Consider the following 27,819-nt stretch of genomic DNA (forward strand, 5'->3'; position numbering starts at 1 on the left):
TGACATCTGTAAAAAATGTTTTTTAAATATTATTTATCTTTGTAGTAAACAATTATTATTTTTATCATTATCATTCATACGTGGTGATATTTGTAGTACATTTTGTTATGACCAATCAGGGTCTACAAAGCATTTGGAACATCCAATCAGCTTTCACGATGCGGTCTGAGTCCCTGCCCCCTTGTCCAGTATTCATTTGGCACAAAGACACGCTGCAGGATTTACTACACTGAGAGCAGAGGCAGTCTGACAGTTTGATACTTGACTCGCTAAGTAACATCTGCAAACATGGTTGAAACTTTCTGCGCTACATGGAAGCTGATTGACAGCCAGAACTTTGATGAATACATGAAGGCACTTGGTAAGCAACTTTAAATGAATTTTCTCCCTGCTGAGATGTAATGTGAGCAACATTGTGCTTCTTTTTAGGCAGAGAAAATTAGTCAAATTAGTAGTTAACGTTTTAATTTGTGTCTATCATAATGCACCACTGAGGAGTTTTACTGTTTTTGATAGGTGTTGGTTTTGCCACAAGGCAAGTGGGAAATGTCACCAAACCAACAGTAGAGATCAGCCAAGATGGGGACAAAGTGGTGGTGAAAACCCTGAGCACCTTCAGGAACACAGAGATCTCCTCCAAACTGGGAGAGGAGTTCGATGAGACCACACCTGATGACCGACATGTCAAAGTAAGATGAGTTATTCTTTACATGATCTGGTCTTTAGCTTGGGCAGGTAATAATGATACGAGTGTGGTCCTCACTGTGAGATGTGATGCTGGTTTTAAATAAAATGATGCCTCTGCTTACAGTCTACCTTCACCATGGAAGGAGACAAACTTGTGCAAGTGCAGAAGTGGGATGGCAAGGAGACCAAATTTGTCAGAGAAATCAAGGATGGGAAGATGGTGATGGTGAGATTACATGACTTGATAGAGTATGATATGAAGAGAAATCTTTTTACCTGTCATGTGGTTATATTAATCAGTTTATGGAGTCATTTGCCTATGTAAAGCACTTTGAATTACCTTGTTGCTGAGAGGTGCCAAACCTTTGCAATATATGATATATGACCTGAATGAATTAAAGAAAACTTGCTTTACATATGCATGATTTCTAGACGATACATTCAAAATTGCAGCTAAATGTAACTGCAATAATGTAATTCTGCCTCTCTTTTTGTTTTTCCTCCTCTCTGCCTCACAGACTTTGACCTTCGAGGGAGTCCAGGCTGTCCGCACATATGAGAAAGCCTAACTTTACCATCCACTTAAATGAGCAAATCATCCCAGCATCAATTTAACAAGTTTTTTTTTTAAATGTTCTTTTTATTGTATGCAGTGATTTGCACTTGATTTGTCATTGTAACACAAGATAAATATTTTGGGAAATCATTTTGTAAGATCTTTTGTAAGAAATTCGGAGATTGTGTCTGAAACTGTGAAGAGCCTAAAGTGTGTCATTCTGTGTATCACTTATGAAAAAGGGAACAAATAAACTTCTTAACGAAACCCTCTCAACGTCATTCATTTCACACTTTTCAGTTGGTCTTTAAAAGTCACCAGAGCACCATCAGTACCACTTTTTTTTTTTTTTTTGTCTTTTTGTCAACTTTGCATGCAGCCCTACTTTTTTCTATTCAAATATGCAAACCTAAGTTGTGGGAACAGAGCTGTCCCTATGATGGGTCAGTTCCAGGTGACAGCTGCAGGGTGATGGTGCAGGCCAGATCTGGCCGTGCAGCAGCAGCCAGTGTGACCATTGAATTCATGAGAGTGAATGTCCTGTAGTAACCCCCAGATGGTCAGAGATGACTAGGAGCCGGTGAGGATGGAGGGGAGGGGGGGTGGGGTGATGTCACTCGCCTCAGGATAATCTGGTTTAAGTTGTGGTGTCATTACGTAGAGACATCATTCGATGGTGTGGACCAACCGTGATTGAATGCTGCCACTGGCACGACAGTCAGACAACGAAAAGAGAGCACACTGTGCAGGATGTGGACACTTTGTATAAATCCAATATCCCACGGTCAGTAGTTCAAGGACTAAGAATAGTAACTGTTAATAAACCTTTGTAATCTCCAACGTGTTTCTTTTTACATCTTTGATATAAACAAGAGAATGTCCCCATTTCATCATTAACTAATTTGAACGCTCATAATGTTCATTTTAAGTTTACTAAATCCTGCATCTAGCCTACTGAACGCTGTGACTACAAGTGGCCATTCTTCTCATCCCAGCACACAGGCTGCCAAGTTTTTGGCCACCCCTGAATAGACTGTGACACAAAGAAACTGCGTTAACTGGAGTGGAACTCATTTGGCCATTGTCCACTGAATTAATTCCAAAATCAAAATCTGTCTTTATGCTCCAGTTATAGTGTGCCAGAAATTAAATCTTCTCTCACAATAGTATTCGCATGAGTATTTGGGCTGTATATGGTTAAAAGGCAAGGTTCATGTCACAATATTCACAGCTGCACCCACGCTGAGTCACTTTGAAAAGGTAGAAAAGGGAGCTGATCACGTTCCATGTTGGAGAAACAGTGAGAGATAATAGTTTAGTGTAGCTTGTCGTGTCCTCAGTGGTTCCAGCAGAGCAGCAGGAGTTTCCTCTTTGTGTGGGATCTGTGTCAGTGGTGTAAGCTGACCTGTAGTAACCCCTCTCTGGTCTCACGAGGGTAATACAATGAGAAGACCTGGCCATATGTGTCCTCCTCAGTTCAATTGTTTTACATTCTCCCATTCACACACGCGTACACTGTATATACTCCTGCACACATATAATAAGGCAGATAAGTTACTGATGGAGACTTTTGGAGCCATCATAAAAATGTGATCATAAGCTAATGTCCTCAAGATGATATTGATGATGACATACAGTACTGTGTGACATCAAAGTGGTGGAAGAAGTAGCAATAGTGCAACATGAAAATACTCCATTACAAATAAAGATCCTGCATCCAAGTATTATTGGCTAAATGTAAGTATCAAATGTAAAAGCACTCATAATGTAGAAAATATTGTATATTATATTATTGTATTATTATTACTGCTGTTGAAGTGAGGCAAATTGTTGCAACTTTAGGGCTGCAATTAATGATTATGTTCATTATCGATTAGTTGATTAGTTGTTTGTTTGGTCTATAAAATGTTAGAAAATGGTGAAAAATGGCGAACACTGTTTCCCAAAGCCCAAGAAGCAACCTAAAATGACATTAAGTTTACTATCAAAGAAGAATTATCAGAGAATTTGGGGATTTTTCCCTAAAAAAAATGTCTCAAAATGATTGATTGGTTATAAAAATGATTGGCAATTGATTTTCTGTCGTTTGACTGATTAATTGACTAATTGTTGCAGCTCTAAACTCCTTTATATGTTGTTGTGTAATTTAATAGTTTCTATAAAAGTGCACCATATTTTAGAAACTCATCATATGTTTTGTTTTGTAAAATCATAATCTGAAAAGTAACAAGCCACTAAAGCTTTCAAATGCATGTAGTGGAGTAAAAAGTACAATATTTATCTCTGGGAAACAGAAGATGGAAATACTCAAGTAAAGTACAAGCACCCCAATTTGTACTTGAGGTAATGTACTTTTGGTGTGAAATGTGCTCCCATATGAAAAAGTGTATTAGGTATAACTGAAAATGTAAGTATAAATAATATAAATGTGTCAACAACTTTGAACAACTGAAACCAGGGAGTAAAGCCTTATCCCGACATGACATGAGGACAAAAAACTGTATTTTGTTCGGTGCTAAGGTCTTCATGCACTTCATTATAACATAAACAGCTGAGACACTGCACTCACCTCAAAATAGTCCCATAAACTGTGACAGAAACTGTACTACACTTTCTGTTAGAAATGTTGTGTTTGGCACCTTTAGAGAAAAGACTTGATTTACAAAAGAAACACTTGCATTGCTATGTTTTAATCTCACATGGATAGTATTCACAAGCATAATGAAGGTGTAATTGACAAATGATACATAATTTGATATTATATAGAGCAGTTTCAGTGGTAACGGGTCAGGGATGAAACTCATTTTCAGCAAATGTCGTCTATTTCTATTTACATTGAAGTTACTTGAAATACATTTATATAGGAAGTTAGCAACACCACCGAGACACAAATGTCAGTTATTGGTATCAAATTACCCTTATTCATAAGTTCAAGTATTTAGTGTTGCCATTCTTAAAGTTAGAGTAGGGAAAATATATGTTGCTGATATCACAAAAACATTTTGGGAGCATAAAACAAAAACCCACACGTATCATGCACATTTCATTTAAGGACTATCAGACAAACATACAGTGCTTCAGATCATTTAAAATTCATGTATTGCACATGTTTACCTGGTAAAAGTGAGTTTGTTGAAACAATTCAGCTAAAATGATTAAAACATAAGGTAGCTCTAAAATAGAAATGTCTTGTTTGCTTCAATCCAATAACAGTGTCTTATTGGGAACAATACCCACCACTCCATCACTGATAGTGATTGTATTAAAAATCCATAAAACTCCAGCTGTTACAGTACAGTTACTGGATCCTGTGAACTACAGAGGGTCACACGCAAAATCTATGGACTAATACAAGCTGTGTTCCTTTATCTCAATTTTAAAAATAAGTGGATTTACATTTTCGGATTAGTACCACATGCTGTAATAACTGTCTTCAACGCAGCATATGGAGCTAAATGTAAAGATCCCTATGTAAACAACAGCTGGTACGAGCTGGCTGTTAAACAATGTGACACTGTCTTCAACGACCTAAGAGTATAATCACACAATGTGCAGATATAATCAAATATGTATATATTTATTATTTGTCTATTAATATTAGACTTTACTTAAGCATATTCACGTTAACATCATCATTCCAGTTTTTATATAAACCTGGAAAAGAGCTAACTGCTGCAGAGATTTCAATGACATGATTTGGCTTCAGTTTATCACCAATAACAGTATTTGAAATCAATCTACAGTCATGTAGCCCTCACTGTCGATCACAAGTATAATATATATATATATAAATATAATATAAATCCTGTTTATATTATGCTGCATTTTTAGCACAGTTAATATAAGATGTCACTATAATATACAACTTTTCTAAAGTTAACCTGGAAATATTTTCCTAATTTTAACTTTTCCTTTACTTTCTGTGCTTATAAGAACCTACTCAAAAGGTTTCCAAAATATGTCAAGTTTCTACATTGTGCACACAGATAAACATCCACTGACCAACGTCAGTGACAGTGCATTTTTGGTCTATCAAGGAATTACAGAATGAATCTGATACTTGACGGTAGAAACAGTAAAAAATGAACTCAAACCTCATTCTGAGAGTTCAGGCAATGCAATGCGTGTTATTAGCACCAATATCAAAATGAGGAGCTGGTGCACACGTCTAGATGGTACGGTTTAATAAGACTTTAAATATCAACATGTCAGGTAGTCAGGTAGTGTTCCATCAGTAAGTTTGGGAGCTCTCATATACAGTGCAATGTCATTCCTTTTGACACATATAGATTACAGAAAAAAAACAAAAAAACAAAACAAAACAAAACAAAACAAATATCAGTGCTGTAAATCCAAAGAGGATTAATTCCTTTTCATTAATACTTTGATTCATTTTGTGTACCCAACAGGGAGGAAATAGAGGAAAATGTGTGAGAAACACGTTTCCTTGAAATAAATGAAATGTCAGGAATAATGTACGAATGCTACAAATGCCCAGTCACTGATTAAAGGGCTCTAAAAGCAGGATAGCATTAAAAACTTTGCCATCTATGATGCGCTGAAGAAAAAAAGCTAAAGTAACGAAGATGACAAAAATGTATGTGCCACTACTGTACAAACCACTTTTCAAGTAAATGTGGGCTTAGAGGAACTGAACCCCTATCAGCCTTGGATGAGCAGTTGGAGCCACGTTTGTACCCTGCAAACTATGTTTCTACTTAAAAAAAAAAACACCATTGTGCTGCAGCACAGAGGTGATGCTTTTTACAGTTTGATTACGAGAAAATTAAATGAACAGTAAATATATTAAACATGTTTTCATAAGGTTGCTGTGATTTAAAACAAATGATCCACAAAGGATAATACAGATTATATTGTATCGACTTTTTAAAAGAAATTAACACAAAAATTTTTTAAAAAATTAAATAAAGAAATGGAAAAGGAATGACACTAGCTGCATGTAGTTGGTATGAGAGCTCAACCAAATCTGGAAATAAGAAACGGTCCATCTCATAAAATCATCCCCTGCCATCAGGGTTTTCTACTGAAGACCAACAATGAACTGCAGGCTGCGTTTCAGTAACATAGCGCAGGGCATGATGTGACCTTGTCATTATCAGTAAATTGACTAAATTGTAAACTGCAGACTGGATTCAGACTGAAGCTTCAAATCTACAATGGTGAGAAGGCATAGAATGGAAACTGGGCCTCATCCTCGTCCACAAAGAAACACTGGAAGTAGGGCAGCTCTTCTGTGGAGGGTACGGGACAATATGTTTCAGTACAGTTCAGTACAACGTGTTCACTGTGTAATATTTCAGTTATGAGAAGGGAACATGTGCTCACCATCCATAAGAAAGCTGTCTGATACAGCCGGCTCTGCTAGGAAATGAGAACATAGTGTTCTAGTAATCATAAAACTCTCCAGTATTATCTTGAAATACAAAACTATATAGTACCTTTTACTTTTTCCTCTTTGGTAGCTTTCTTCTCAGCAGATTTTTCTGCAACAAAAATAGGAATTTGTGTCCATAAATACAGTAAATAAAGATCTGTTGATGTATTTTGTGCACTCTGAATCTATCTGATTACAAATCTAAATTCAAGATACCTTTCTTTGCCGACTCCTGTATCTCTTTAAGAACTCTGTCTTCTGTAAATAACAACAAAAAATCAGTCAAAAATTAAATTAAATTCAATCCTGCAGAGAAAATTGAAACTGCTACGAGTATTTTGATATAATGCACAGACATTTTTCTTATTTGATTATGTCAATGCTCAAAGCTGACTGTTTTATGAATGAGTAATTCAGCTCTACAGCAGCACATTTCATTTTCTTTTCAAGCTCTGGCTTTGTTCTCTGTAAATAATCAAATATAAATACTACTCATAATAAGTCAAAATGATAAAGCAGCTTTTTCATCCTCTTTCATTTATGAAAGCTTCTTTTTTGCAGAAGTGATTTTTCATACAGCATATTGTAGACTTGATTATATAATTATACTAAGCTCATTGCATGCTGTACCTTTCTTTGTTGCAGCAGGTTTGATCATTAGTTAAGTATGTTGGTAAGAACTTGTTTAACATTTTACACCCAAATTAAGGTATTTTTTCCTTCTTACAGCTATAAGCCTATGCAGTGTATGGTTTACCAATTTCAGGATGACTGACAGGAACAATGTCAGTGGTACATTTAGCAGCACTTTAAAATAATATATGTGGTTATGAAAAGACAAGCTTAAAGGACTCATAGCAAAGCAAAAACTGAAAGCATCACAATCAACTTCTCAGTGTTGTTCATATTACCAGCATGCATGTTCAGAAAGATACTGGAAAATAATGTGAAACTACAATCTATATGGTTATTGTTTATAAACCTTAGATTTATAGAAAATAAGTCAATATTGAAATATTCTGTAAATTATTTCAGATTTATTATAGATTTTTTTCTTGCTGAGTGAAAACATCTACAAATCATTATTTTAGATGTTCTTACATTTATGGACATTTTCACATTCAGCAGGAAAATATTGCCAGCCTTCAGCAGCAGCAGGCTCAACTTTTATCCTTTTATCTTCTTATAAGTGAAATAGCCATTTCCCCTTTTAGTAATCAAAGAACTACTTTTGCAGTGGCCTTCATGCTGTGATCAGATTGTAAACAGATGATCACTGCTGGTTACATAAAGTGCTGCCTCTACTGAAGCACCACACATGTACCTTTCTTCACACGGACTGGTTTGGTCTTTTCCTTAGACATGACTGGGCCATCGGGGAGAAAATGCAATTGATAAAATACACATTTCTTAAATTTGCGGAAGTATTTCTAGTGAAAGGGTTGCTGCATATTTGATCAATTTTAAAAAAATTCACTGTTTGCACACAGAGATGAACATTTTACCAGTATTCTTACTGGTATACTGATCTAAATAACAGTGATAAATAATCTTTGTCCTCAGCACTGTACCTTTCTTCACTGCAGCAGGTTTGTCTTTTTCTTTACAAGTCTCCAGTTCTGTGAAGGGAAAAGTAAGGTTAAATGTCAGCAATTGGCACACAGATCTTTACAGCAGAAGCCACAAATACCTCATTTTCACATTTAATTAAATCACAGCATTAAATCACAGCATTGCTACTGCAAAAAATGCATTTCTCAAAGCCTGAAGCAGCTTCCAAAGCCTGGAGCTCTTAGAACTAGAAAACTATGTTGGAAAGTAAATTTCTATTTAGCAAAGAAACACATTTGATTTATTCCTTTCCAATCAGCTGCTGGCTTGGACTTTTCTGCAAAAAATAAATCTTAAGTGTTTTTAAAAGTTGTGCACAGAGCCAGAAGACTTTTGTAAGTGATTATCAAGCTTTTCAGACAGCTTTTCAAATATGGAATTGAAATATGGCATTATCTTAACATCACACAAAATGTTGATTATGTCAATACATATTCTGGGAAAAAGACTTGAAAAAGACTTACTTGGTTTGGCTGATTTTGAAGCTTCTGGCTCTATGCTTTGTTTTCTCTAATGTAATGTCTACTGCAGTGACTTTTTTATGTGACCTGATTTGTGCCAGATCTGCCAAACCAGAGTAAAAAGCTTGAATTCTCCTGATATGTTCACACATTTCAACATTTACAACACATTGTTAATGTTTGGTGGGTCAATGGGCCTTGGTTTTGAAATCTAAACTCTTTGTAGTGGTGACTTATAAAGCCTAACAAAATCTTTGTATGCTGTGCTTTGCAAATCTATCAACTATGCACAAATAGCTTAATACTTGGTGTCTTCGAAAGCATATTTCTAAGCATCACTGCAAAGAAACAGCTGTTTGCCCATGGAGCTGCTGCAGAGAAATCATTCTCAATTTACTGTGCAAGATGTTCTCTACAATATATCATTAATAATCTCACAGGCAAAATGCTTGTTTCCCCCCTGAGCCATCCAGTCAGAGCTTTTACAAATACAGATCACTGTAATAACAGGTTTCTACTGAAGCACAACTAATGTACCTTTCTTCACACGGACTGGCTTGGCCTTTTCCCTCAACATGGCTGGGCCATTAGGGGGAAAAATGCACGTCATTAAACTTTATTTATAATCATGAAAGGCACATAATTACAACATATTAAAGGATAATACCCCACTGACACAAAGAGCTGACTTTTAAAATTTCAGGACATGTATTTGTCACCTATCATGACAATGTGTCAAGTAAATGTTGTTGTACCTTTTGGTTTGACTTTCTCCTCTGGGACTTTTGGCTCTGAGTAAATAGGAATGTAAGCATGTGTTGATACGCAATAAATTGCTTTATAGTTATTCAACTTGGTGACAAGTTAGATAACAACAGAGATTTAATGATGCTACCATAATATATGTTAAGATGATGACAGTAATTTTGTTAAAGTACAACCTCAGAAAATCATCTGAAGGCTACCTTTTTTCCTTAGGAGTGATTTGACCTTTTCTTTCTTTGTTTCCTCTGATTTAGAAGGAGCTACTTCAAATGAAAAACAACATTTCTTAATTTGTGAATATATATATATAGAATATTATGCCGTGTCTATCATGATTTTTGTTTTGCTCCAAGATTTACCTTTCTTTTCATGAGCTGGTTTAGGCTTCTCCTTTGTAGCCTCCGGCTCTGAATAAAACACAGGGTGGAAATTATTTAAATTGTTGTGTTGAGGGCAGTTGTTTTTTTTCAAGTAATGATTTATGGATTGAAACTGCATTACCTTTTTTGGCATGAACTGGCTTAGCCTCATGTTCTAAGGATAAATAAGTGGATCTCAGTCAGTCACTCTATGTATTGATTCTTAATTTCTGATAAGTGATTGATTTAACTGAACTATCGACTGAAATTGCATCATATTCTGTCAAGATTTTTTTTTAAATGTGTGCTATAAAGGGTGAAAAACTATCTGGCTTTGATGTTACAGGAAATGTAATTGCTGTGTGTGTGAAGCTGATTGACTTTAAAACCATAAACTTCACTATATTCTATAGAATATTAGAGACAGAAAATGCAGATTTGCACCTTTCTGTGAAGTTTTTGCTTTTGCCTTTTCTTTCAGAACAGCTTCTACATTAAAAAGAAACATTATGATGCACATATGATGCACTTCATAAATCACATCTAAAATATAAATCTAAAAACATCTTTATAAAAGCTGTGTAAACCAAAGACGTACCTTTCTTCAATGGCACCACCTTCGCTTTTTCCTTTGTTAGAGAGACATTTTTCTGTGGGGCTCCTGCTTCTGTAAGAAATAATAAATCAGTATGAAAATCAACTGCTTGATTATTTAAACATGAACATAAAGGTTGATTAGTGTCCTCTTACCTTTGACTACCAGAGATGGTTTTATCCTGAGTGGAGCAGTTTCTAAGTAAAGAAATTTTAGGTTTATCATTCCAGAAGATAAGTAATAAGATGACCCTAAAACTATAAAGCTATAATAATTACTCTGTAATCTTACCCCTCTTTATATGAACTGGTTTGGGCTTCTGTTTTGAAACCTCAGCTGCTAGAAAAAAAAACATATAACATGATATTGTATGTATGTATGTATGTATGTATGTATGTATGCAAAGCTAAAACACCTTGATGTTATGTTTAATCCTTTGAAATATTTAAAATGTGACATACTTGTCTTTGCAAATACTGCTTTGACTTTCTCCTTTGCCACCTTGACATCTGCAAAAGTTAAATTCATGAAAGCATACATACATTATGCAATACATGATTATTGCAGAGGTAACAATGCAACTCATAAATCATTTCAGAAAAAGGATAATTACCTTTCTTCATAGGCACTATTTTGACTTTCTCTTTCACCAGGGAGGCATTTCTGGCAGGGCCTCCATGTCCTGTCAACAGAGATTAGCAAATATAAATACACGTATGTAACTGGAGTTTAATATTTTCTGACATGCACCAGTCTTACCTTTTTTCAAGATAACTGGCTCAGGCTTTTCTTTTGGAGCAGCTGCCTCTGTTGTCAAAAGCACAATGTTTCTTACAGCAGGCTAGGTTTTTTCCCCATTATTACAATTCATTATTTTGCTGTTTGATAATTAAAACATCAGCAAAAGGTTGTAGCTTGTAAACTATGTTACCTTTCTTAGCCGGAGCTGCTTTGGCCTTTTCCTTTGGAACTTCTGCGTCACAAAATAGGGCACAAAAGTATTGTTAGCTTTGCCTTTAGATCACTTACTTTTAGAAATTAACATTAAAAACCTATGCATCATAAATTGAAAACCTTACCATGGCGGTGTATAAAACCTGCCACTTTGCAATTATACATCAGTAACCCAGTGCTGCAGCTTGCATGAAAGACAACATCACATTCTAATGAAATCTATAATTTTCTTCATAGGAGTAACCACATCTGTCAATGTATTCTCAAACAAACACACACAAAAGAAATATTGTTGTTGTAAACTAAAAACTGTGTTTATATATACGGTATCTACAGTAAATTTACCCTTCTTTGAAGGAGCATGTTTGGCTTTTTCTTTGGTAACTTCAGCATCTAGAAATATGGAAAATAACATAATGACTAGAATGAAGTCACTCATGATCACTGAACACCTGTTTAATAATGTTCAGTATATGCAGTCTACAGTGCAAATTAGAAAAAAATGACCTGTACTGTAAAATAGTGAGCTGTAAAAGGACTTTAACTTTCTTTTTTTAAAATATCTTTTTGGCATTCTGTCTTTATTTGAAAGTTCATAGTGAAGAGTCAGAGTAAAGTAGTGCTACAAAGGTTGCTTCAGTCTTTACCTTTATGAACAGGTGTAGGTTTGACCTTTGGTTTAGAAACTTCAGTTTCTATAGGAGAATATATGAATTTAATATTATCTTCAACAACTTGCATAAGCACCGTTCATAAAGGGTTTTGAAATCAATCCTACCTTTCTTTGTTGGGATTGTTTTTTTCTTTTCCTTCACTTCATCAATATCTGCAGGATTAAAGTAAATGCACATGTAGTCTTTGTGGTAATCATAATCGATCGAGCTATAGCTCAGTTATAGCTATAGCTGGGTTATTGTACAGTATACTGTACAATAACCTTAGCAGGCGATGATGTTGTCTAAATGAATTATTTCTCTAATCTAAATATGGAATGAATGTAAAATATTAGTATAAGATGATGCTGTTAGTGAGACAGTCACCAGTTGGGTTAGACTGCAGCATCAGTTAGTCTTAGCATTACCAGGTTTTCCAGGTTTACGTTTGATTTTTTGTTTTGATTCCTTCTTGGGCTCCTTGGGAGCTGCCACTGGTGAAAAATTGTGACATCAAAAACCCCTTAAGTTTCAGGTACAGTATTATTAAAGATCACTGATCATTATGTGACACTTTCTTAACTACCTTTTATGTGTAGAACACATAAAAAAGTGTCAGCATACTTTAAATTATGCATAATATCTTGATAGAATACGATTAAGTATAATTCCTACATTGTCCATTTAAAGTGCGAGGGAAAATTAGGTTATAGACATCTAAACAGCTAAAAAAACATCATGTCTTACAATTATTGACTTTCTAGAATTTAGAAAAGAAAAGAAAGATGTGTATACCTTTCTTTGTCTTTGGAGGTTCTGGTTTGGCTTTCACCTTAGTAACTTCACGACCCTCTATTATTAGGGAAAATTTGAAAATATAATCCGTTACATCTAAGCCACACAGCTGCATCTACTGTAATTCCAACACTGCATCACTGAAGCCAATAGCAACATGTAGTGGTTATTTTTCTGTTTTCATTTTAGGATATCTCAAACAATTCAAGGAGGAGTAATTTAATCACTTACTATGCCAGATTTATACAACATGTCATATTTTTTTTAACTTCTTCATGATTATGTCCCAATCCAAAACATCATCCTTTTTAAGACTTGTGAAAAGTTTGTGCTAATAATTATCTGAATTTCATGATTGATGATCACTTTCTAAGTGACCGTACAGTACACCAGGTGATGGTGAATAGCTACATATCTTTTTAGGATTACTACTAGAACCTCAAGCTGCAATTTCCAATCACACTCTGATGTTTATTTGGGGTCAGAGTTGTTTATCATCATACACACTGCAGCTTTAAGTTCACATTTGGTTATACTGTTACTCACCTGTTTTTGTGACATTCATATGTTCCTTTTTCAGGACAGGGATTATGTGCTTTTTAGCAGCTTTCAGGACCTTTACAGGCTTCTTGTATTCAACAGCTGGAAAGGAAGGGAAAACTGCAATAAATTCAGTATCACGCTGGGTTAGGGTGTTATTTAACTTTATTCTGTTTTATGTCTTTCATTTTAGAAAATATGGTATTGTAGGTGAGTTCTGGCTGTTGTAGACAGATTTGAGTCTGTTAGATTGCTAGATTCAGAGATGCTTAGGAGACTTCTACCCTTACTGGTATCAAACCACACATTGCATTTGAATTGCTGATATATTAATTATCACAGAAATACTTTTAAATAGAGGGATAGTATGATAGGATAGCATCTTTTTTTAATTAATCAAAATATTTTTTAAAGTCAGAATCCTGCAAAAGGTCAGATTTTTTTACTTGAGACCTGATGATATTAATTGTTGAGTTGAGTTTATTCCTAGAATTGTCACTTGAATTTTGACTCTAATCTTGGCCTCTTGCTTCTGTTCCTATGTCCTGTTGGCATCCAAATATTCTTTTACAAGAAAGCACTTCTTTCTTACAGATCCTTATAAATGTGTCATTTGTTGCTGCATTTTGTTGCTTTGGCGCCCTCATCAGTAGAATTAAGAAAGAGCAGCAGTGGAATTTTTGGCATCTGAAACCAACACTGATTGTAGGAAACATGACTTTTTTGCTCATCCCTCAACTCCTCTTTAATTCTTTTTGCAGTGGTGTTTCACACTATTCCCTTCTTTGCCATTCATTATTTTGAGCAGGTTGAAAAATAACAAAGGAGCATTTGTTCATGCATCTGCATGAGGTCGGAAAATGTAAAAATGGGTTGTTTTAAGCCATTTGCTGTCAATTTTGGATGAGGCCAGTCTCTTTTCAACTCTTTTCTTATTTCATCTACATTTAGCTGGGTGTAAGCTGTGTCACTGCAAAATTATTTAAAAAACTGAACATAATGCTAAAACATCACAGTTCTCCATGCTTTTACATGTTGTCTTACCTGCTTTTGTTACATTAAGATGTTCCTTCTTCAGGACAGATGCAACCTCCTTCTTGACTACTTTAATTCCTCTTGCAGCCTTTTGGGGTTTAGCTTCTGAAATAAAAAGGAAAAGCTGAAAAAGGTTTCACATAAATTATACAGTAGAAAGAAAGATATCCCTCATTCATCAATGCACTCCTTTCAATCTGTTAAGCCATCTTTATGCTCCAGACTGGCCCTCTCTTTGGCACTCTCTATGAGTAACATCAAAACTACAACTAATAGTTACAATACTTGCATTAATTAGAAAAGTCAATGGATCCTTATATTGTTTAATGGCTACAAACACTGCATTGTTGTCCTATACGTACCTGTCTTAATGTCTTTCTTCTTTGCAGGTTCTTTGTCTTCTTTGGGAGCCTTCTTGACTTCTTTCTCCTCTTTAGAAGGCTTTGTTGGTTCAGTTTCCTTCTTAGAGGTCTTCTTTGGTTCATGTTCTTCTTTGTGAATCTTCTTGACCTCTTTTACTACTTTAGAAATCTTAACCTCTTTCTTTTCTTTGGACAGTTCCTCTCTGTCTTCTTCTTTAGACAGCTTCTTTGGTTCTGTCTCTTTTTTGGTAGGCCCTTTTCTTTCTTTTTCTTCCATTTTAGGATGTTTTGAAGGCTCTTTTTCTTCTTTAGATGGTTTCTTTGGTACTACCTCTTCTTTGAGATGCCTCTCTTTCTTTTCCTCTTTCACCTCTTTAGAAACTGGTTGTTTCTTCTCTTTTGAGATCTTTTCTGGTTCTACTTTTGGAGGTTTTGCTACTACTTTCTCTTCTTTTGGAGGCTTTGTTACTTCTTTGGCCTTCTTAGGTGGTTTTTCTGGTTCTTTTTCTTCTTTTGAGGGCTTCTTTGGTTCTCTTTCTTCTTTTGGATGCAGTAATTCTTCCTCCTTTTCTCTGAGATGCTTTTTGAGTTCATGTACCACTTTAGGATGTGCTGGTTCTTTCTCTTCTTTGTGGAGTTCTGTTGGTTCTTTTTCCTTTTTAGTTGGTTCTTTCTCTTTTCGGTGAGGTTTTTCCTCCGCAGAAGGTTTCTTCATTTCTTTCTCTTCTTTAGGAAGCTTCTTCAGTTCTTTTTCCTTTTCGGAAGGCTTTTGAACTTTTTCCTTCATTTTTCTCTTTTCTTCAAGAGCCTTCTCGTCTTCCCTCTCTTTCTTGGACGGCTGTATTTTCTTTTCTTTAGATGGCTTTTGATCTTCTTTCTCTTCTTTAGAGGGCTTCTTCGCTTCTTTTTCCTCCTTCTCTTCTTTTAGAGGTTTCTTCACTTCTTTTTTCTCCACATGCTTCTTCTCCGCTGTCTCTTCCTTAGAAGGCTTCTTGTCTTCCCTCTCCTTCTTGAAAAGTGTCACGTTGTGTGGCATCTTCTCTTCTTTGAGATGTTTCTTCACTTCTTTCTCTTCTTTGGGAGGTTTCTTCTCTTTCTCTTCTTTGAGATGTTTCTTCTCCTCTTTCTCTACTCTATGTGGTTTCTTGACTTCTTTCTCTTCTTTAAGAGGTTTCTTCTCCTCTTTCTCTTCTTTGAGATGTTTCTTCTCCTCTTTCTCTACTCTATGTGGTTTCTTGACTTCTTTCTCTTCTTTAAGAGGTTTCTTCTCCTCTTTCTCTTCTTTGAGATGTTTCTTCTCCTCTTTCTCTACTCTATGTGGTTTCTTGACTTCTTTCTCTTCTTTATGAGGTTTCTTCTCCTCTTTCTCTTCTTTGAGATGTTTCTTCTCCTCTTTCTCTACTCTATGTGGTTTCTTGACTTCTTTCTCTTCTTTATGAGGTTTCTTCTCTTCTTTCTCTTCTTTGAGATGTTTCTTCTCCTCTTTCTCTACTCTATGTGGTTTCTTGACTTCTTTCTCTTCTTTATGAGGTTTCTTCTCCTCTTTCTCTTCTTCGAGATGTTTCTTCTCCTCTTTCTCTACTCTATGTGGTTTCTTGACTTCTTTCTCTTCTTTATGAGGTTTCTTCTCCTCTTTCTCTTCTTTGAGATGTTTCTTCTCCTCTTTCTCTACTCTATGTGGTTTCTTGACTTCTTTCTCTTCTTTATGAGGTTTCTTCTCCTCTTTCTCTTCTTTGGGTAGTTTCTTGGCTTCTTTCTCCTCTTTGGGTGGTTTCTTCAATTCTTTCTCCTCTTTGGGAGGTTTCTTGACTTCTTTCTCCTCTTTGGGAGGTTTCTTGACTTCTTTTTCTTCTTTAAGTGGTTTCTTAACTTCTTTCTCTTCTTTGAGTGGTTTCTTGACTTCTTTCTCTTCTTTGGGAGATTTCTTGACTTCTTTATCTTCTTTAGGTGGTTTCTTGGCTTCTTTCTCTTCTTTTAGATGCTTCTTTTCCTTCTTCTCTTCTTTGGAGGGTTTCTTCACTTCTTTCTTTTCCTTAGAAGGCTTTGGTACTTTCTTCTTCTGGGGTTCTTCTAAAAGCAATTAAGAAAGTGTAATTTACATGTCTGTAAATGTCTAACAATGACGGTTACCTGGTCACCTGTTATCAAGTGACCTGAGTTATTAAGAGAAACTAAGTTGTAAGTTTACACGTGGACATTTGAGCAATAGTTTATTATTACAGACCATCATTTCATGATTAAGTGTAATTACCTTTGGGCTTCTCTGGTATCTTCTCAGTAGGTTTTACCTCAGGTTTGGCCTCCTTCTTTGGCTTTTCTTCCTTTGGTTTTATCGCCACGGTTTTCTCAACTTTGGTTTTGTTCTCCTTTTTCTCCTCCTTTTCAATTTCTGTGGCTTTTAGGTCTGTATGCAACAGTACATTTTCTTAAGAAAAAACATCAGGTGTTCACATTCTTGTCTTCACATAATAATTTCACAAGAATATTACCTTTCATAAGGGCATCTTTAACTTCTTTTATAGCGTGTCTTTCCTTTGCATCTTTGAGAACTGAAGTATATCATACAAAGATATATAAAAATATACAGTATTTATGTAAACAGTGCAATTTGCCTTTTTCCACAATATATGATTCAGGCTTGTGTTATAGTCATAGCAAAAGATCATGCTTGCATAAGCACTATAAGCACTACTGTGCTAAAAACACTGTAATTAAAAACACACCACAAGCTGGATGATGGTCAATAGGTAGAGCTGTACAAAAAAGAATGATATTGTGTTATTCAGTGAAAAAATTTCAGTGACAATAACTGTGGAGGGCAGGCAGGACAACAAGACAACAGTACATCAGTACATTGACTAATGTCCTCATCTTGAAACCTAGTCCCTCTCTGTACTAATGACCTCAGCTCACTGCCAAAGGCAATGACTGCATGCTTTAAAAGAGGAACATATTAGCACCTTAGGAAATAGATGTCTTTACTGAGTCATCAAAAAGAAAAACAGCACAGTTAAGGGGGCTGTAACTGACAGTACCGTAATAGTCTCAAGATCCTTTTTCCAAGTAGCTACTCACACCTAAGTTAGGATGAGTTTCTGATCTAAATAAAACTTAACTTGATCTGTTGTGTCCATCTTTATTTGCTTTTCAATTAAGACCATAATTCGTCTTTTAAAGGAAAGCATGAATATTTTTGGAGATATAAAATGAGAGGATCAATGCAGTTTAATTGCTGTGTTTCTAGTAGAGACTGGTCAGGGACACAAAATTATGCAATGCAAGGCAAAGACATGAGTGGATGTGATCAGTAATCCCTCTCGGCAACTCTGATTGAGGTGAAGACATGTCTGGGCGAGTAGAATTTTGCTACCTCAACCTGATCAAAAAATTTGCACGTATCCCGAGGTTTTGTATCTCCTATTCTTTGTACAGAGGTAAGTAGGAAGGGGTGTTGAAGGAAAATAACAGAAAGAACTGAAGTTACTGGTGAATTTTGAAAATACACACCAATATAGCACAGATGCAGAGGTTGCTAGCTAGCTAACGTTACAGATAACGTAATCTTTACAGTCAAAACATGCTGTTTAGCGAAAGTCCAGTGGTCAAATTCACATATAGAGCATAAATTTGTTTTCGTATTCAATATGAACACATCCTATAATTAACAAAAGACATCAGAAAAACAAACTTAGATTACCCATCAGCGACTGGATCCAGAATGGGTTTAGTTTAGCTTAACCTAAAAACCGCAAGCACAGGGAAATAGTAAGCCTTACAAAAATTTCTTATTTGATTGTATCCTAAAAAGCTACACATACATCCAAGTGTTACCTGGGTTTTGTTTGGCGTCATGATATTGTGAACAACTGGAAACCATATGAGGACTTTTGAGCTGAACTGTTGCAGCTTTGCAGTTTCACTCTATTTCCATTTTGTGCTAAGCTAGGTTAAACACATCCTGCACCTGTCTGTACTGGACACACAGATATTAAACTGGTAAATTCTCCTTCTCAGAACAAGTAAATTTCCTGAAAAGGTGGAATGTTATGTTTTTTAAAATTTTTTTTATCTGTAATAAGCCTGGCCATTTCTATCATGAAAACTTTGGTTTGGTTTAAAACTTTGATGTTCTGCTTAGTGATTATTAATAGTAGCTACCATCACAAAAACAATTCACAAACATAATTTTAACAAAAAAACACTGAAATCGAAATATGAAACATGTCACATCAACCACCGAACAAATAACTGTTAGGCCCTAACAACTTTAGTCATGTCACAACCAACACATTTAGTAGAAAAAACCCACATTCATCATGTTACAAAATGTTAAGAAATTGTAAATATGATAAAAACGTACAATGTCATTCAACATTACATTTTTCACTCATCATTCAGAAACATTTTCATTATCAGATAATGAAAGAATTATGAAAACTATGTGATGATAATGGTAAAGATTGTTGTACCTTTATCATGTTGTTTGTGTTCTTCTTTGTGAGCAGCTCTGGATCCGACTCTTCTGACTCTCTCAGCGGGAATATGAACCTTCCTCTTTCGTTTAGGTTCAGTTTTCCCGTTCTCGCTGTTGTTGTTGTTCTCATCGTGATCATCGACGATGTCAGCGTGTTCGTCTTTGTCGTGAACATGTGGTGAAGTCATCGTTTCTTCTTCATCCTCATCATCAGATTCAGATACTAAACTGTCATCATTGAGCTGTTCAGCTGACAGAATTTCAAGATGAAGATGTTGGACTGATGGCTCTTTTTCTTCTTCCTTCTCTTCTTCCACTGCCTTATAATCTTCCTCCTCTAGAGCCTGATCGTCCCAATCAGTTTTTACAGATTGATCTTTGACATCAGTATCTTCATCACCATGAAGATCTTTTTCTTTGTCATCTTCATGGTCATAATCTCTGGTCTCCATATCTTTATCAATGGTGGCAGCAGCAGCTTCAGTCTCCTCCTCCTCCTCTTCCTCCTCGTCAGCCTCTACAACATCTTCTTCTGTTATTGCCTCCTCCTCCTCACTCTCCTTCTCCTCCTCATCTTGTGCCAAAGCTTCTGCCAATTTGGTCTCCTCCTCCTCCTCCTCCTCTTCCTCTTCCTCCTCATCTTCAACCATGTCTTCTGTTTTTGTCTCCTCCTCCTCCTCTTCCTCCTCATCTTGTCCCAAAACTTCTTCCAATTTGGTCTCCTCCTCCTCCTCCTCTTCCTCTTCCTCTTCCTCCTCTTCTCCCAAACCTTCTTCAGTTTTGGTCTCCTCCTCCCCATCTTCCTCCTCCTCCTCCTCCTCCTCCTCCTCCTCATCTTCAGTTTTTGTCTCTTCTATTTTCTCCTCATCCTCATCTTCTACAAAATCTTCTTCAGCTTTGGCCTCCTCCTCTTCCTCCTCCTCCTCCTCCTCATCTTCTACAAAATCTTCTTCAGTTTTGGCTGCCTCCTCCTCCTCCTCATCCTCTTCCTCCTCCTCCCCGTCCTCCTCATCTTCTACCACCTCTTCTTCTGTTTTTGTTTCTTCCTCCTCCTCTGAATATTCAACCAAATTTTCTGCAGTTTTGGCCTCCTCCTCCTCCTCCAGCTCCTCCTCTTCCTTTACTTCAGCCTCCTCTGTTTTAATATCTTCTTCTTCTTCTTGTTCGTTGTCATCATCCTCTATTTTGAAGTCCTCCTCCTCCTTTTCTGTGTCAACACTTCCTTCCTCTTTTTCCTCCTCCTGCTCTTCCTCATTTTCCATGTGTGCTCCATCCTCCTCTGTTTTAATCTCCTCCTCCTCCTCCTCCTCTTCTACAGCATCAACCTCTTTTGCTTCTTCCTGTTTCTCCTCCTCACTGTCAGCAGCATCAAGGATTTCCTCATCTTTCAGTGACGGTTCGAGTTCTGTTTCTTCAAGGCCGGCATGTTTCACTAGTGGTGTGATAGCAACAAATTTAATCTCTCTTTCATTGCATTCTTTAATCTGACTAACGAATATGACTATTGAGGAAAAATCATGTGAATACCATCATCTTCCTCTGTCTCTTTGCCATCTGCTTCAGTTGGAACCTCAGTCTCCTCCTCCTCCTCCATCTTTGAGTCTGGGGCTTCACTTATCTCTGGAGCAGGAACAGCTTCATGTTTGGCAGCGTGCATGATCTCTGTAACTGTATCATTAACCGATGTGACCTCTCTTAACAGTTCTTCACATCTTTGGCTTTTAAAAAGTAGGTCCAAACTTGTTTTTTTGGTATACGGGGACTTTGATGGAGTAAAATGAGTGATACATTTATACCACAATAAAGTATACACCACATGCTGTAGTTAGCGTCCTTCCCTATTTGATTATGAACATTTTGACTGTTTTTTGACAGTTTTTTTCTCTCAACACTTTCCAAAATAACTTTAATCAATAATAATCTCAGCGCTAACTTTTAAAGCATGTGGTGTAAACTTGTACGATGTACACACAGATGAAATGTCATTCAGAACAAACAATACAAATACATGATGTATCACAGATAAATTGTTTTACATACAGATGAAGGTCAGTCACTCAGTCGGTCGTACAGAAGATGCTTGGATAATGCGGGAGAGGGACACAAAGGAATGCAACTCCAAAGGATACATTTTCATGCTTAGTATTACACAGAAAACCCTCATTTCAAATGAGTTTGAATGAGAATGAGTTTTATTTTGTAAATTCAAAGACCTGTCAGTGTGACAAAGGGTGCGAGTGATGCAGTAACAAACCCATAACAACTTGGTTGTATAGAGACATTTATTCCAATGAAATTATACTGCAGGTATGACGCATATTTGTTCATGCAGTAAGATTATTTAAATGATTTAATAAGTGAAACATGGAGTTTATTCAAACAAGACTGACACACAGTTTCATAGTACACCAGGCACACAAGGCAGACTTCAGACAAGAAGTGGTAAGAAAAACAAAAAATTCAATTTCATGCATGAAAGGTCAGAAACAGATATAGAATAAACACCCAAATAGGTCTATGCACACTATTTGCCGCCAACACACATTGCACTTGTCCGAAGTAAACATATATAGTGTACATCTCCAATGTGTATTCTCTTACCTTTCTCGAAAGGTGGCAGAAATTCACCTACATTTCAAAGAAGATATGGTAATTAAAGACAATAAGCTTGATTTGTAAAGAAGTTATTTTTAGTGTGACAGCAAAGAGAAATAGAAGAATATTATCAGTACTTACCTTTCCTTCTGACCAAATTAATATCAGCCGGAGAAATTTCATCTAAATAAAGAGAAAAAAAAAAAGACATACTGTGTGATTGTCGTTTAACTGACACAAATACATAAAAACTGTAATAAAAAAGTGAAACCTTTTTCAGTTACTACATCTACAACTGGTGTGGCAAGAGGTTCACCTAAAACAAGAAAAAAAGAAAGAAAATGTTTTTTTTTAGTATAAAGTGTATTTTTTTAATCTTTTCTGCAAGTCTAATAGCATCTTAGCATAATTTTGTGTATAACCAATGCAAACAAGCATACCTTGATCACCAACGAACATGCTTGATATATAAGCCATGAACAAATCTTTCTTGTCTGAGACCTCCAACACAGCGTCCTCAACAACTTTCATGGGGTCAATGGACACCTCAGGCAAGATTCCTGAAATATCAACACACCACACAGTGAGTAAAAGCTCTTCACAGTATTCCTGACACCATACTTTATATTCTTATATCTCTTAATTCGGAGAAATGTCTAAGTAGTCACAGTATAAAATGGGATGGAAATTTTCTGCCATTATATGTTAAAACAGACCTTGTTCACCCATCAGCAATGTGGAGAAGTAGCTCACAAGCATGTTAATCTGTTCTGTGGTGATTTCTGCTGTTCTCTTCAGGACTGCCATAGGACTGAATCCCACAGAATGCTGGACATCTGATCAACAAAGAAGTCAAAGCAATTATTTTCATGAATAAATATTTAAGATATAATTGAGTTTGTAGTTGAAGACTGCAGCTGTCAGGCTACAGAGGAAACATTGTAGAGGTTTAAATCCATGTTTGATATTGTACTTGTTAATGCAGCCAGTGTTACATCCAAGACTGCAAAAAGCACATTCTGGATGTAACCTGCTATTCCACTTACAATGTCATTTTTTGCTATGTAGACATTTTAAAAGACAATTAAGGACTTATCACTACTACTACTACTACAACAAGCTTTTAGTACCATAGTTAGTGGACCTTCATCCTTTTAAATTTGTATTTTAGCAACCAGTTTAGTCTAATGTACAGTGCAATGCCATTTAGAAACACAAACCAACAGTTTTCGAGTAATTTAGTAAGTAATTTCTAGTATATGTAGCAACAAATAAGGATTCAATAAGACAGGCATGATGATACTTCATGTACATATTGCACCACAAGTAATCCAAAGGTTAAAACATGAAGCAGGTACCTTTCATTATATCCAGTACACTGTCTAAAATGAAGCAGAGCGCATCCTGGATGTAGCCCATTATTACACCCACAGTGTCATTTGTAACACTGAAGACATTTCTGCCAATTACCACGGGGTCGATGAAGCCAAGGTCAATGATTCCTGAGGGAAAAAAACAAAACGAAGGAGTATAGAGAACAGATATGTACAACCAATACTATAGTGTTAAATTGTAATTTTAAAATGTTAAGAGGTTACAGATTAAGCAGAATGTTAAGTACCTTTCGCTACATCTAGAATACTGTCCAAAATGGCACAAAGCACTTCCTGGACGTAGCCGCCCACTTCACACATAAGCTCATTAGTAACACTGAAGACACCTCTGCCTATTACTACAGGGTCAATGAAGCTGAGGTCAATTTTTCCTGAGAAAAGCACAGACATTTGTTAGGGGAAAATCACTGATTAATACTTAAAGCAGACACTTGAGCTCAACATAAAGCAAATTATTGAAGTAGTTTAAGTAATTGGCATGATTATCATGTTATTTGACTGGGTGTGAAACATGGAAGGCAAATAAAATCTTATATTCAAATGTAGATTACAAACCTCTATTTATAGCCAATATAATATCAATTATAGTATCCATGATAGCACAGAGTGTGTCCCTGATGGATCCCACCACTCCACACACAAGGTCATTAGTTGAATGGAAAGCTCGTCTGCCAATGATTACAGGGTCAACGTAGCTGAGGTAGAAGTTTCCTGGGTTTTGGAAGGAGATTTTTAGAGACATGGGTTCATCACATTTATATAAAAATGCACTGTTCCTGAAAGTTTGCATATTGTTCGAGTATTAGTGTCGTTTCATACCCTCCTCATCTGAGAAATATCGAACAAATCCATCCTTTGCTTCTGCTATTTCATCTGCCGCATAAGTGGCAGCAGACATGGGGTCACTTAAATCAGGCGCACATTCTAGGGGTGCAGAAATGAGAGTCAGATATTACAGTACTTGCTTTTAAACATAACAAAGTGTCTCATGCATGCCAGTTCACTACTGTACCTTGAAACTTATTGAGCAGACTGGATACTTCATCAACAGCATCATTTACAGCTTGCACAGGGTCCGTAATGATTTGCTGAATGTCTGAGAGTACCAACAAACAGACATACTGATTAGTCTGCATGTCTGATGACTGAAATGACATTACATTAAAAAGAAACCTTTTTGTTTAGGTATTTGTGACTTACCAGGGACTGCTTTGTACTCCACAAAGTCAAACATCACCACTCCCACCACCACCCAGGACAGCAGAGCAGCCAGAGCAATCATCAGCTCCACAGACACTCTCAGCTTATTGAGGAGCCCCAGACCTTTAGGTTTCTCAGAGCTCGCCGGTGGTGCTGCGGCTGCTGCATTGGGCTCACTGGCGGCGGACGAGGGGCCGGATTTGTCCCCTTTATTTGGAAAAACAAAAAGATGCTAAAGTCACTTTGAGAACTCTCAACATCATCAAGACAGACCTGTTATTGGTCAAAGTACTGATGGTTATGGTGTTTCTTTTATATTGTTTCTGACTTTTTAAAGCTTCTATGCAAGAACAAGTTGTTATTATTTATTTTTGGATTTGTTGTATGTTAGGTTCATTCTTTTACAGTCAGTCTGACTGAACGGCAGGGCAGATATATCAGCCAATATTAGCTTATCACAAATGTATTAGTATCTGTATATATATATAATTCTGGTATGTGATGGCAGGTAAGTAACAAGAAATTGCTTTAGAGAAATGACAAAGATATTTGTTGAAATGACATATAGTGGTTTGTCCATAGTTTCATAGTTTATTTTTCAACTGTAAATGTCCCACTCAGTACATATCTGTGTCACACTTCTTTAATGAAGTAATTTAAGGGATCCTTTTGAAATGTGTTTTTTTCAATGTCATGTGTATATGTAAAAAAAAAACACTGCAGATACATCGTTGTTGGATTTTTTAAAAATCCCTAAAATATTGATATCAGTACCTGCTTTAAAAATTCATTATTAGTCTGGCTCTTGAAAATATCCTCTTACAAAAGCTTCTTTTTGCTAACTACAAAGTTCCTAATGAATGTTAATTGTCCATTTCCATTTTGATAAAAAGTTAACAGAAGATCCTTGTGTAATGTTTCCAGGGCTGCAACTAACGATTATTTCATTACTGATTAATCTGATTATTCTCTTTATGAATTGTTTTGTCTACAAAACGTCAGAAAATATAACTTCAAGGTGACGTCTTCAAATGTCATGTTTTGTCCGAAATTCAAAAGATATTCAGTTTATTGTCACATTTGAGAAGCTGCAACCAGCAAATTTTTAGCGTTCTTCCTTCAAAAAATTACTAAAACGATTATTCAATTATCAAAGTAGTTTCTGATTCATTTTCTGTCCATCAACTAATCGACTAATCATTGCAGCTCTAAATATTTCTACCTTGAATATTGATCTGGTCCATTAATATGTTCTTATAAAAAAATCATTCATTTTATGACTTTAACACATGCCTTAGTCAAGTCTCTGACCAGGAAGTCACTGTATTGTGGCATGTATGGAAAAAATGATGTTCTTCCAAAGCCACATTTCATGTCTCATCATCTTCTCACTGCGGCTAAACCCTGATAGGTTAGGAATATTTCTTATTTGATAAAAGGATTTAAATCACTACATGGTTGAGACAGTGTGTCTGACATGTGTGACAGATTATATGGCGTAGACAACCGCACTTTATCTGATATCTCACGCATTTTGCCAAATGAAAGATAAAAACAGGTTTAGCAGGACTTATCTATCAGTTCTATAAGTTTTCCAAACATGATTCACAGCTGTTAGGCACACTGGAAAATGTTTGTGCAGTCTTTAATAATGTTCTCACCATCACTTGTGCTTTCCAGCTCGGAACTGGTGCCAAGGTGCTAGAGACACATTCCAACTGTGAATGAACTCTAAGCATACCTGACTCATGATTCACTTCCACATATACAAGTGCTGCGATATGAAAAAACACAAAACAGCTCCTTCACTCCTCTGAACTATACAGGACGGACAGGTGGTGTCACTATTTCAACACACATTTGCTCTGTGGGGGGAGCTGCCTGTTTAGTTAAGCCCTGAAGCTTCATCAAACAAATGATTTGGTTGTAAGATATCATTTGTTTTAGCATATTACATTAAAAGACTTTTTTTAAATGGCAAAAAGAAGTTGTTCGAAGTTGTTGGAAACCTTAATGTCAGCAACAGCAGCAGCAGTTATGTGTCTCATGTCACAGGAGAGCAACGCTAATACTCTGGCTACATGATATCCTGTATTTATAGCAACCAACTTTCAACACATTTTCCTAAGAGGACGCAACCTATCAAAACATTGCCATTTTTTATTTATTACATAGCATTTATTGTTGGGGATTTGGTGCCCAGTAACAAACAATAAGTGTTGTTAATTTCACAAAAGGTGAGTGAGGTTGCAGGTATAACAATCCTACCTTCAGTCATGGTGATGTGGAGACTATTTCAGTTATAATCCTTTGAGTTGGGGGCAAAGCCTCATGCAGAACTGACTGGAAACGCTTCAGTAAATCCAGTCAGCATCCACTTGTCAGTTAAATAGAGTCCCAGTTAGTAAATTATTTCATTTCCACTTGGTGATTACAATCTTGTTTCCCGACCCATGTAATCCACAGGTTGAACTTCTCCAAGAAAAAAAAAAAAGAGAAGGAAACGGAAACTAGAATTTAAAGATTACAGGTGTTGGGGAATTTGGAGCTGCCTGTGCGGCCGCATTGCAGAGGGGAGTCTGGGGATGGTGGGGCAAAGAAAAGCAAAGCAAGGGAGGAAAGAGCCAAGCTAAGCACAGGGCTGGGTTGGGTGACGGGGATCAGACAGAATATCCCACTCAATGTTATTGGTGCCACACATGGGTATAGGTCAGAACAGAGCACAGGCAGGCTACAAGGTAACTTTATCCCCCAGAAGGTCCAGGTTATTCTTAGCTGATCTCTGCACACCAGCCACTCTGGCAGGCCTTTTTTGGCGGTTGAGGGGGTGTGTGTAAGATCAGTTGGCTGAACTGAGCACCCCTACTGGTGGGGCACTAATCTGCAATCTGCCCCTAAACTGGGACAAATCAGCTGACCAAGACAAGGAATGGACAACACTACAGGTGGAAATCGTCCTTTACTTTAAACACCACCCTCCAAACTTCATGCTCACAACATTAAGTGCTTTGTCCTCCAACTGGCACTGGTGATTATATAGATGACTGCAAATTATTTGATTTTATTCAGGGTTTTTTTTCATTTACTCATTTACTTAGAATTTCAGATAACTTGTTATGTTTGGTTTCATTTGGCAGCTTTAAAACAAACATGTTTCCAAACTTATAAATGACTTCACCAATAATTCAATCCAATGTTTGCAATCCATCAACAGCACCCTCCTGAGCAACTTTTTGCACCCTGCAACAGCTTGAACTACTATATCAGTGCTGTGTTCTGTATACACTATACTCTAGAAACTGTTTACAACAAAGTAAACCCGTAACAAGTGAATAAGTAATATTTTCATTTGAGAGCAATTTTAAAAACTTCAGTCATTTTATACACA

General features: G+C 36.4%; 2 protein-coding genes across 49 annotated transcripts; one reads left to right on the plus strand and one right to left on the minus strand.

Annotated features, from left to right (window-relative positions):
* Positions 1 to 208: 208 nt before the first annotated feature.
* On the plus strand, positions 209 to 6,152 carry fabp7a (fatty acid binding protein 7, brain, a). Its single transcript, XM_067613322.1, has 4 exons — positions 209 to 361; positions 517 to 689; positions 812 to 913; positions 1,206 to 6,152. Exons 1-4 carry the CDS (start codon positions 289 to 291, stop codon positions 1,254 to 1,256), a joined length of 399 nt encoding a protein of 132 aa, XP_067469423.1. The 5' UTR covers positions 209 to 288; the 3' UTR covers positions 1,257 to 6,152.
* On the minus strand, positions 3,913 to 27,119 carry si:ch211-266g18.10 (axoneme-associated protein mst101(2)). Of its 48 annotated transcripts, none has more exons than XM_067613273.1 (42): positions 26,700 to 27,119; positions 24,432 to 24,638; positions 24,244 to 24,327; positions 24,051 to 24,155; positions 23,787 to 23,942; positions 23,196 to 23,339; positions 22,554 to 22,673; positions 22,278 to 22,397; positions 22,109 to 22,153; positions 21,979 to 22,020; positions 21,844 to 21,870; positions 20,770 to 20,910; positions 19,238 to 20,674; positions 17,258 to 17,317; positions 17,020 to 17,172; positions 14,769 to 16,835; positions 14,416 to 14,511; positions 13,378 to 13,473; positions 12,832 to 12,888; positions 12,465 to 12,530; positions 12,162 to 12,209; positions 12,031 to 12,078; positions 11,729 to 11,776; positions 11,361 to 11,402; positions 11,189 to 11,236; positions 11,043 to 11,111; positions 10,891 to 10,938; positions 10,721 to 10,768; positions 10,585 to 10,626; positions 10,433 to 10,501; positions 10,279 to 10,323; positions 9,977 to 10,009; positions 9,835 to 9,882; positions 9,676 to 9,738; positions 9,466 to 9,501; positions 9,248 to 9,289; positions 8,210 to 8,257; positions 7,963 to 8,004; positions 6,855 to 6,896; positions 6,703 to 6,747; positions 6,590 to 6,625; positions 3,913 to 6,495 (listed from the first exon to the last, which is right to left on the minus strand). In XM_067613273.1, exons 1-42 carry the CDS (start codon positions 26,707 to 26,709, stop codon positions 6,416 to 6,418), a joined length of 6,303 nt encoding a protein of 2,100 aa, XP_067469374.1. In that variant the 5' UTR covers positions 26,710 to 27,119; the 3' UTR covers positions 3,913 to 6,415. The 48 variants fall into 48 exon arrangements, with proteins under 48 accessions (XP_067469374.1, XP_067469372.1, XP_067469371.1 ...); XM_067613271.1 differs by having other exon boundaries at positions 10,721 to 10,765; positions 14,769 to 16,838; positions 26,700 to 27,118; XM_067613270.1 differs by having other exon boundaries at positions 9,676 to 9,735; positions 14,769 to 16,838; positions 26,700 to 27,118.
* Between the last annotated feature and the right edge of the window lie 700 nt (positions 27,120 to 27,819).

This window comes from Thunnus thynnus, chromosome 16, assembly GCF_963924715.1.
Source record: "Thunnus thynnus chromosome 16, fThuThy2.1, whole genome shotgun sequence".
NCBI classification, from domain to species: domain Eukaryota; kingdom Metazoa; phylum Chordata; class Actinopteri; order Scombriformes; family Scombridae; genus Thunnus; species Thunnus thynnus.

Coding starts and splice junctions, on each gene's coding strand:
- si:ch211-266g18.10 (XM_067613268.1), bottom strand. Junction 13,474..14,415: donor TCTTAATGTAACAAAAGCAG/GTAAGACAACAT, acceptor CTTCCTTTCCAG/CTGTTGAATACAAGAAGCCT. Junction 11,112..11,188: donor GCCAGTTATCTTGAAAAAAG/GTAAGACTGGTG, acceptor CTCTGTTGACAG/GACATGGAGGCCCTGCCAGA.
- fabp7a (XM_067613322.1), top strand. CDS start 289: ATGGTTGAAACTTTCTGCGCTACATGGAAGCTGATTGACAGCCAGAAC. Junction 362..516: donor TGAATACATGAAGGCACTTG/GTAAGCAACTTT, acceptor TGTTTTTGATAG/GTGTTGGTTTTGCCACAAGG. Junction 914..1,205: donor AGGATGGGAAGATGGTGATG/GTGAGATTACAT, acceptor TCTGCCTCACAG/ACTTTGACCTTCGAGGGAGT.